Source organism: Conger conger, chromosome 15, assembly GCF_963514075.1.
Source record: "Conger conger chromosome 15, fConCon1.1, whole genome shotgun sequence".
In the NCBI taxonomy this organism is placed as follows: Eukaryota; Metazoa; Chordata; class Actinopteri; order Anguilliformes; family Congridae; genus Conger; species Conger conger.
This window is the reverse complement of record NC_083774.1, coordinates 33,941,927-33,952,969: the sequence shown is the minus strand read 5'-3', so window position 1 is coordinate 33,952,969 and position 11,043 is coordinate 33,941,927. Positions and strand designations below refer to the sequence as shown.

At 43.6% G+C, this 11,043-nt stretch overlaps 2 protein-coding genes across 2 annotated transcripts; one reads left to right on the top strand and one right to left on the bottom strand.

Moving 5' to 3' along the window:
* Nucleotides 1-252: 252 nt before the first annotated feature.
* LOC133112036 (histone H1-like) lies at nt 253-882 on the bottom strand. The gene has a single exon (XM_061222719.1). The coding sequence runs from the start codon at nt 880-882 to the stop codon at nt 253-255; it is 630 nt and encodes a 209-aa protein (XP_061078703.1).
* Nucleotides 883-8,461: 7,579 nt separating this feature from the next.
* Nucleotides 8,462-9,402, top strand: LOC133112056 (histone H2B 1/2-like). Its single transcript, XM_061222741.1, has one exon. It carries the CDS (start codon nt 8,468-8,470, stop codon nt 8,840-8,842), a length of 375 nt encoding a protein of 124 aa, XP_061078725.1. The 5' UTR covers nt 8,462-8,467; the 3' UTR covers nt 8,843-9,402.
* Nucleotides 9,403-11,043: the final 1,641 nt, after the last annotated feature.

Here is an 11,043-nt window from a genome sequence, read left to right as displayed (position 1 = left end):
GGGTGCGCTCGTGAATGCCTAATACAATAATTATTTTAAAATCATCTTACGGTCTGTGAATTGAACAATCTGACAATGTAACTTTATGCTCATGAATGCCTATGATCATTTCCGAGTGAACATCACCTTGTCACCAAGGATCTCGAACCTAAAACAGGAATATAAATGGAAAGAACTTGCACGTTCAGAAATTAGTGGATGGCTCTTAAAAGAGCCTTTTATATTCGTGAATTGACATGATAATGCACGTTCTCACTTCTTCCTCGGAGCAACTTTCTTGGCTTTGGTGCTCTTGGGTTTGGCAACTTTTGGCTTGGCCGCCTTGGTTTTCTTAGGGCTCTTGGTCACCTTCTTCGCTGCTGCTGCCGGTTTCTTGGCTTTCTTCGGACTCTTGGTCGGCTTCTTAGCCGCTGCCGCCTTCTTGGCTTTCTTTGGGCTCTTCTTCGCCTTCGGTGTAGCAGGCTTCTTCGGTGACTTCTTTGCCGCAGCCTTCTTTGCTACCGGCTTTTTAGCCGCAGCGGGCTTCTTAATCTTAGGGGCTACCTTCTTGGCAGGCTTCTTCTTTTCAACCGGCAGCTTCTTGTTAAGCTTAAACGAGCCAGAGGCACCGGTTCCTTTAGTCTGAACCAAGACACCCTTTGTCACCAGGCTCTTAACAGCAACCTTTACCCGCGAGTTGTTCTTCTCCACGTCGTAGCCGCTGGCGACCAGAGCTTTCTTCAAGGCAGCCAGGGAAACTCCGCTCCTCTCCTTGGAAGCAGAAATTGCCTTCACGATTAATTCGCCAACGCTGGGCCCCACTCTCTTGGACTTGCTTGCTTGTTTCTTCTTAGAAGCTTTAGCCGGGGCGGCTGCCGGGGGAGCTGGAGCAACTTCTGCCATTTCTCAGATTCTCTCTTTTCACACTTACGGTTAGTGATTACGTTCAGTTTCTGCCGGTCAAGCGACAGGGGGGTTGGACTTAAATGCTACATGAGGACCATGTAGACTCAGCCAGCCCGGCACAGCCTCTCTCAGCCCCTGAAACTCGGTTTACTTGTGTTTTCTCTTCACCGATAGTGATAAAATAACACAATGTGCAGTTATTTTACAAGCAAAAAAACACCGGGAATGTCAACCAAAGGCCCTTCTATTGACAAATTAACTTCTGTGTCTTGAGCAATATTGCCGTTTTTTCTCCAGCATATCCAAAACTTCGCTACTTACACTTATACTTACTCTTTAAATGTGCTTCTCCCACTCGAATAGCCTTTAAAAATGACCAAACATGTCATGCACGTGCATTTATTTTGTTAATTAATGACAAAAGCTCCGTGTGAAAACAGAAACATTAAAATGAGTCGTTACATACCAAAGTTAAGTTTTAAAGCAGGACTTATATTTTTGACAGTAAAGCACAGCACAGCACACATCTATGCTGAGTTTTCATCAGAGTTGCAGCATATCAAAATTTGCTAAATCAATTTTTGTGGTTCTGAAACCATCGTTTATAGCAAACTTATTTTCTATATCGTCATTAATATATACTGCAATGTTAATGGGTCCACTCCACGTATAAAATGTAATCTTGTTCAAATCATGCCTCATACGCTTTTTCTGGTGTCTCGTATCACCCTTGGATGCTCAGGTTTTATTTCACAGTGTGTGGAACTCGCCCCTTTCGTCCATAATAGCATTATAAGAAACGTCGTTATAGAAAGCTTTTTTTTGGTCTTTAACTCATGCTGACCATGAAAGGCGATCGTGTGTGAGTGAGTTTCCTGATAGCGGCATGTCTTGAACATTTCACGTGTGTTTCCCTAAAGCTTGAAGAAGTAATTTTTCAAGAATTACGTGAGTTAACTTCAGGCCAACGAGTTTTTCACTTGGGAAGGTACCACGTCGTTCAGAGTATTTTTTACAGAGCCGAAAACTAAATACTTTCTGAAGTGAAATGACAAGAGGGAGACAAGTGAGAAGAAAATAGATATTTTTTTGTTTTTGTTTAGCATGACTATGAATTGTATTTCACTGATCAACGGGTCTTAACCTGGCCTCATCCCTTCTATTGTGTTAGGGTCAAATTTGACCAGTTTTCAAGGTGAGATGTTATTTATTGCATATCTTGTTTGTTTGTTTTTCATTGGAACAAGACTTCATGTCCTCAAAAACAGCTATATGAACACAACAAAACTAATAGTCAGCATTTCAGTAAATTCTGAAGGTCTCATAAAAGAAAAGTTATATCTCTGGTATTATGGGTCAAATATGACCCGAAAGAGAATATTGGCTGTTGGTAGTATGGCGTGCATCATTGAAAAGTTGTGGGTAGGTCTGTGGGTAGCTTTTGGGTCAAAGATTCATTTTTGACTAATTTTGACACTGCACCCCTCCCTGCACAGGAACCATTATTTTCTTGCAGTCCCTCTGGCACCCCTCCCCCCACGGGAATTAACCTTTCTCACAGAATTTGGACACTGAAATTCAATGTTCAGTTTGAATATTGACTTTTTAACCTTTTTTCCTGTAACACCACAGATGTTAATCATTAATTTTGACCCGTAACACCACAGATGTTAATAATTAATAATATGAAGTTCTAAAAAACCCACAAGCAATTCATGATAGAAAGTGTTTTCTAATATTAGTCTATTATAGTCAGATAACATAATTACCCATTGTCTTCACTATAGGAAATATGAGTGAATTTAAACCCTTTTTTTTTTTTAAACTGAAAACAAGTGGTATATTTTAATTCAAAGCAGTGATTGTATGCAGTGATTGTATGGTTATGAATGCATAGTAAGTTAGTTATGAGGTAAAAAACAATATTGGATGACAATCATTGTTTTTTTTTTTTTGTGTTTTGGGCTGAGAGAAATCAAAAAAGGTGTTGCAAACTTTCTAACAGATTAGGAAGGTTAACCCTGATCTCATTTGTACGGTTTTCGCGATGGTTCATACGTCCTTCCACAACCTGCCTTCATGAGACACATTGGGAAAAAAAAAAAAACATCCAAATGAGTTCTAGGTTTAACGCCAAGATTAATTAATTGTCCCCACCATTTCCCCTGTCTCCAGTGACACAATCACTTGTTCTGTTCTCAAGAAAACCTTCCAAATGTCCATAACGAGACACACACCGTGAGTAGGCTTGTGTAACCTGTAAACTGCTGTAGGCTAAACTATGCGGTCCTGCAAGATGAGAATGCGGCAATGGTGCATTTAGAATTTTTTTTGTTTCTGATGCAGAGACTGTGCTGAACGCTTGGTGGAGAGGCTAGTTTCTGATGCATAGACTGATTTCTGCTGAACGCTTGGTGGATAGGCTAGTTCAGTTTTTTCATTGCTAAATGTGCAATTTGTAGAATTGTTTGGTGACGATGCATTTGCAAAAAGTAAATTCTGCACACATGCACTTGATGACATTTCGGAGAATATATACTCTACCTATGTGTTCAGGTGTGTTTACAATAGAGAACAAAAATGTCACTAAGACGTGTGTGCTAACGATTTGTACTTCCATAACTCAACAGTTTGAATATCCTTTCAATTCATCAAAAAAGTAAACTTGTAAAAGTAATAGAACATTTTTCCAAAAATGTCTAAAAACGTGCATTCCGCTGTGGTAGGCTAGTGGAAATAGTTTTTAGATTTTTAGGTTTCCTAGGCTAAATGAAGCGGCACGGATGGTGCGGTGGGTAGCACTGCCGCCTCACAGCAAGGAGGTCCTGGGTTTGAATCCCCATCGGCCGGGGCCTCTGTGCGGAGTTTGCATGTTCTTCCCGTGTCTGCGTGGGTTTCCTCCGGGTACTCCGGTTTCCTCCCACAGTCCAAAGACATGCAGGTTAGGCTGATCGGAGAGTCTAAATTGCCCGTAGGTGTGAGTGAATGGTGTGTGTGCCCTGCGATGGACTGGCGACCTGTCCAGGGTGTATTCCTGCCTTTCGCCCAATGTATGCTGGGATAGGCTCCAGCCCCCCTGCGACCCTGTTCAGGATAAGCGGGTTAAGATAATGGATGGATGGATGGATAGGCTAAATGATTTGTCCTCTACCATAGAGAAGGGATTTTACATTACATTATTGGCATTTGGCAGACGCTCTTATCCAGAGCGACATACCATTGATTAGACTAAGCAGGAGATAATCCTCTCCTGGGGCAATGCAGGGTTAAGGGCCTTGCTCAAGGGCCCCCAACGGTTGTGCGGATCTTATTGTGGCTACACCAGGCTTAGAACCACTGACCTTGCGTGTCCCAGTCCTTTACCTTAACCACTACGCTACAGGCCACCCCTAACATGGCACAAGCAATACATGGAATCTCATGACTAGTCCCAGGATGCTGTGGAAAAAAAAATTCTACCAGCCACTCACATCAGGCCTCAGGCCTTTAATGTACTTCTCTATACTTCTCTATACTTTTTTGTAAGAGTGTGCCTCGTCGGATTCAACAAACTAATTGGAAAAATTAATACTTCAATGACCGTTATAATGTACCCTCCTATTATGTTTGGGGTCAATTTGATCTCCTTCAGTGTTTGACATCTGTTAGAAACCAGTTAACCTTTATTTCATCTTGATACTATATGATTCCAATAAACATATGTCAATTTGACCCCAAACATTAAAAGCAGTCATAAACTCTTCACATAATAGGATAAAAGTTTGTTTAATTAAATTTGTTGGAACCTCTCCATTCACACCTTGGACACAAACTGATTTATATTTGCAGCACACAATAATCAACACAACTATGTAATACAATAAAATCTTTATCATTGTTCTATTGTATATTCTCAGTGAAATCCTGAATTTATATATATTTTAAGCATTTTATTCACTTCACCAAATGAAGAATAATCCAATTTTGAGCCAGCCTAACTACCAACATCATCTGAAATACAGGTGCCCTATCCTAGTTTAGTGATAAGAATTTGTGTTTTTCAGCGGCAGGAACTGGGAGACTAGTCAGGATTGAGAGAAAGATGAATGCAGTAATGTACAGAGACATCCTGGATGAAAACCTGCTCCAGAGCGCTCTTGACCTCAGACTGGGGCGACGGTTCATCTTTCAGCAGGACAACGACCCTAAGCACACAGCCAAGATATCAAAGGAGTGGCTTCAGGACAACTCTGTGAATGTCCTTGAGTGGCCCAGCCAGAGCCCAGACTTGAATCCGATTGAACATCTCTGGAGAGATCTGAAAATGGCTGTGCACCGACGCTCCCCATCCAACCTGATGGAGCTTGAGAGGTGCTGCAAAGAGGAATGGGCGAAACTGCCCAAAGATAGGTGTGCCAAGCTTGTGGCATCATATTCAAAAAGTGCTGCCAAAGGTGCATCAACAAAGTATTGGGCAAAGGCTGTGAATACTTATGTATATGTGATTTCTTAGTTTTTTATGTTTAATAAATTTGCAAAAATTTCAAAAAAACTTCTTTCATGTTGTCATTGTGGGGTGTTGTGTGTAGAATTTTGAGGAAAAAAATTAATTTATTCCATTTTGGAATAAGGCTGTAACATAACAAAATGTAGGAAAAGTGAAGCGCTGTGAATACTTTCCGGATGCACTGTAAATAGATTAGGTAGAGGCTCCTCTTCGTTGATACTAGGCTTCAATCAGGTCGTGTTTGTGCAGATATACACTCAGTGAGCACTTTATTAGGTATTTATTAGACTAGATTATTTTTTTACTTCTACTGCTGTAGCCTATCCACTTATAATTCCAATGTGTTGTGTGTTCAGAGATGCTTTTCTACATATTTTATCTAAATCACTGAGATAAAATTTTTCCCCCATTCCGATGGTTGATGTGAACATTAAATGAAGCTCCTGACCTGTATATACAGGAGTATATGCATTGCACTGCTGCCACACAATTGGCTGATTTTATAATCACATGAATAAGAATGAATGTAGGTGGAATAAAGTAAGAATGTTCCTAATAAAGTGCTCAGTGGGTGTATGTGTATGCATGCTGGTCTTGAAGTTAGTATCGTTGTTTGTTTTTCACGACTATTTGGAAGGTACTATTGTGTCTGGTCGCAGCGAAGGTGGAAAGGGTCTTGGTAAAGGAGGCGCTACATCCAGGGCATGACAAAGGCAGTGATTCGTCTTTTGGCTCGCCGTGGAGGAGTAGCATATATCTGGTCTCATCTACAAAGAGACTCGTGGGGTGCTCAAGGTGGCCACTAATCTATTAGCAGCGAAATAGTGCAAGCTTGGCAGAGCCTCACCACCCTCTACCGGGAAGAGCGGAAGAAACAGACCTTCTGCTCTAAACTCCAAGGTCTCGAGGAGGATGACAAGTGCACACGGTTTTTCTTCTGCAAACATCTTGTTTCTCTATAACAACAGAGGTGTGGTGGTCTGAAGCGGCTGAGGTCCGGGAGGTGGCCAGGGAGTTCTATGGGGCCCTTTACAGCGAGAGGCCCTCAGATGTCATGGGCACCTTCCTGGACAGACGCCTGGGAGATGAGCAGACAGAAGCGGAGTTGAGCACCGAGGAGCTCACCAGGGCCGTGCACTCCCTTAATAAACACCGCTTCAGGCCCTGATACAATCCCAGCTGAGTTTTATCAGGCTTACTGGGATCTCCTGAAGGAGGACGTGGTGGAAGTATTCAGGGCTGCGTACAGGGAGGGTCGGTTAGGCGTCTCACTGAGACAGAGCTCAGTAGCTCTTGACCTAAAGAAGGGGGACCTGAAGGACTATAAGATCATGGCGAAGGCGCTGATGGGGAGGTTCCAAGGCCCTGTTTGCAGTCAGGTCTGGCGTCAGGCAGGGGTGCCCTCTTGCATCTCTCCTGTACATCATCTACCTGGAACTGTTCCTCCAGGCCATCAGGGCCAATCCAGGTGTGGGGAGCTACCCACTTCCTGGAGCTAGGGGGGACCGTACATGGACGACATTGCCATCATCACCACAGATAGTCATTCCATCGCTTGTGTCACCAAGGTACTGGACAACTTCTGTGTGGCCACTGGCGCCCTGGTCAACAGGGACAAGAGTGAACTGTTCCTGTCTCCACATTGGAGTGAGGAGCTGACCGTTTCCTTCCCTGTGCGTAGGAATGCCATCAAGCTCCTGGGGGTGACCTTCCAGGCTGATGGAGGAGAGAGAACTAGCTGGGAGGGAACCCTCCGCAACGTCAAAAATAAAATCCGGAGCTGGAGTGCGCTGCCCTTGACCATGGCGGGTAAGATCCTTGTCCTGAACGCAATTGTCCTACCCATTCTGCTCTATGTGGGGAGGGTGTTTCCCCCAGACTAAGCCCGGGTGGACAAAGCCCGGGACAAAGCTACTTATCCGGGTGGCTATTCGCTTTGTCTGGGGGATCAACATGGAGAAGTTAAGGAGGGACAAGAGGTGTGGTGGTGTCTGAAGAGGCTGAGGTCCGGGAGGTGGCCAGGGAGTTCTACGAGGGCCTTTACAGTGAGAGTCCCTCAGATGGGGCTCTCATGGACACCTTCCTGGCGGGGCGGGGGGTCCCAGACATTGTTACCACCAGGTACTATGCCACCCCCTTCCTCAGTTGTTTTTCAGTCTTTTGCCTCTTGTATTGTTTACCTTTAACTAGGACTTGAGTCAACTAGAATTTGTATTTGTCTCAGTACTGTAGTTCCTCAAGTTGTAGTTGTCTCAGTATGGTAGTTCCAGACTTGATGTACTGGACATATGTTCATGGCCTTACGAACAATCATATATGAATTGTTCCTTATCTGATGTGTTTTGTCGTTTGTTGTATGACATTGATGCACTGTTTTTATGTCGCTTTGGATAGAAGTGTCTGCTATAATGTTGTATAATGTAACATACTTTCTTGTTTGTTAGTGTAGCAAAAACACACGTTACTAGTAGGCTGAATATGAAAAACAAATGTTGCCAGTAAATAATGGTGATTTTGCCATTAGACTTTCTTCATGGACATGGTAACATTTTATTTTGAACCTGAGGGTGCTGGTAACAGTAACTTACTACAAGGAAAGCAAATCATTTTAAGCAAATCATTGCCGAAAGTGATAATGTTATAGACTTTGCTGAGAATCCAAAATGCATGAACAGAAGAAGTGAATGATTTCCATCTTTTTTAAAGCATTCTTACTTTTTTATATACTGTATATACATAGCGCTCGGTCGCCAGCGACGGAGTAACTCTCAGTTGTATAGTTTTTAAGGATATCGTAATCGTTAATATACGTAACAAGTCGTTAGGAGACAGAAGTTGTAGAATTGTATCGCCATGAGAAGATTATATATCTTGTTACGTTTTTCTCGATGGGAATTCCCATTGTTTCAAAGTTTCAGTCCCTTCTTTGTGGTGGACGCTTTTTGCCCGCGTAGATCAGCCAATAGAGTATACTTGCGGCTTCCAATAAGAATCGGTGTAACGTCGCAGCTAAGAAGAGGCAGAATATTTGCATACTGACCTTTTATAAAGCTGGCGCACGGATGACGCGGGAGTACTCGTCTACACTCTGGAAAGATGCCTGAGCCTGCTAAGCCCGCGCCTAAGAAGGGATCGAAGAAAGCGGTCAGCAAGACCGCAGCGAAAGGAGGAAAGAAGCGTAGAAAGACCAGGAAGGAGAGCTACGCTATCTACGTGTACAAGGTCCTAAAGCAAGTGCATCCTGATACCGGCATTTCATCTAAAGCCATGGGGATCATGAATTCATTTGTCAACGATATTTTTGAGCGTATTGCTGGTGAGTCTTCCCGTTTGGCTCACTACAATAAGCGTTCTACCATCACTTCACGGGAGATCCAGACTGCCGTGCGCCTTCTCCTGCCTGGAGAGTTGGCCAAACACGCAGTGTCTGAGGGTACCAAGGCCGTGACAAAGTACACCAGCTCCAAGTAAACTACCGCAGTGATACTTTACGCAAAGGCTCTTTTAAGAGCCACCCACAACAACTAGGAGGCACAAATCTAATTTCCTAAAACCGCTTTGTTCGAGTCGAACTTGTGTGAATGTCGAAATGAGTCTCCGTTAGTAACCAGCTTTGTGAGTCATTGCTGCCTCCACTTGGAAAAAGATGAATATAATATTCTATAATATATGGCTACAGGCCGCGATTTGTGCAGAAAGCTTGTGCGATTTATAAGATTTGTTGGTTACGATGTATTTGCAAAAAATTGCATGCACTTGAAGACTTACTGTTTGTGTTTGCAATAGAAAGCAAAAATGTCACTAAGACGTGTGTGCTAACGGTGTGTACTTTCAACATAACTCAACAGTTTGAATATCCTTTCAAATCAACAAAAAAGTAAACTTGTAAAAGTTATAGAACACTTCTCCAAAAATGTCTAAAAATGTACGTTCTGCTGTGGTAGGCTAGTGGAAATAGTTTTTAGATTTTTAGGTTTTAGGTTTTCTAGGCTAAATGATTTGTCCTCTAGCATAGCCTACAAAGGGATATAACATGGGATAAGCAATATGTGGAATCTAGTGGACTAGTCCCAGGATTGTCATTCATATTGTCATTAAGCAATATGTTTGTGCTCATTAAACAAATCATACCATGCAAAAATAAACCACATTGGGGTTTGTGAGAAAGGTGTCACGGTTTTATTTTAAAACAATTGTGTTAGCTCAAAAAATTAGGTAGTTCATCTTAGACGTGGGGCGGCACAGATGGTGCTCACTCACACACAAACACACACACACACACTCACACACACACACACTCACACTCACACTCACACTCACACTCACACTCACACACACACACACACACACACACACACTCTCTCACACACACACACACACACACACACACACAAGCGTCCCTCTAGAATGCAAACTGGCTGGGGGCTCTGATCGCCCAGCCATAGCGGCTCCGAGGACCATAGTCTGGAACAGGAGCACTCGTCAAACCAGTGGCTCAGACTAGGCTGAGAGGGGAGTGAGCGACACAGCAAGAGGCAGTCGCAGGCTTAAGGCTGGGGGCAGACCCAGTTTCACAGGCCACTTTAGGTCCCGGGGCAGGCTTAAGGAGGTGTAGCAAGAAATGGTCCGGGGGGGCTGTGACGGTCGGTGTGAAAACCCCCGGCACCCGGAGCAACTGGCCATGAAGCAACTCTGCAGAGGATGACTGAAGATCTTCCTTTGGGGCTGTCCTGAACCCTCACATCACCCAGCCAGTCTCACCAGCCTTTGGCCTTAAGGCTGGCCCTCAGCTCCGCCTTCACGGAGCGGTGGAAACGCTCGTGCAGACCGTCGGCCTGGGGCTGATAAGCGGTCGTGTGGTGATGCTTGACGGCAAGATTCTCAGAGGTGAACTGTGGACTACGATCGGAAGATAGGTCAGCAGGCACACCAAATCAGGTGACCCAGGTTTTCATGAACGCCCGGGCTGCGCATGTCGACACCAGTGGATACAGCTACCCGATGGTCCTGTCCACCATGGTGAACTGGTAAATTAATCCCTGGGAGGGCGGGAGGGGACCCACCAAGTCAATGTTGACGTGATGGAAAGTCTCCAGGGAGCGTATTAGCCAGGGCTGACCTAACTTGTTCTGGCAGCTGTTTGGAGAGACGACCATTGATCATTTATGTCCTGGTTCAAAGTCTGTATATGTTTGACTTTTATTGCTTACTCATATCAATTAAATAGCGTACAATAAGCTACTGAGACACATTATAGTGAATCAGATTTGGTCTCTTGCAGATGGTTGGTTTTAAAACAAATGACCAACATACAGACATGATTACGTTTTGTTTCTAATTATACACAACTCAAATACATAGTTTTAACCATGGATTCATTTGTGGCAGGTGCAATTTCTGTCTCTTGTTCACGGAATACGGACAATGAACAAAAACAAGAAACCACAGCTTATCCAGTTTAGCGAATTAACTAAAATAAATTGGTCCCAGTCATGCACCTTAACCACTACGCTACAGGCCTACACCAGGATTAGAACTACCGACCTTGTGGGTCCCAGTCATGCACCTTAACCACTACACTACAGGCAACCCTTTACTTCATAAATGTAACATTGGACAAGGTTGACATTTGTTGAAATTGTACACAAACCAATTTTGATCACCTGAAACTT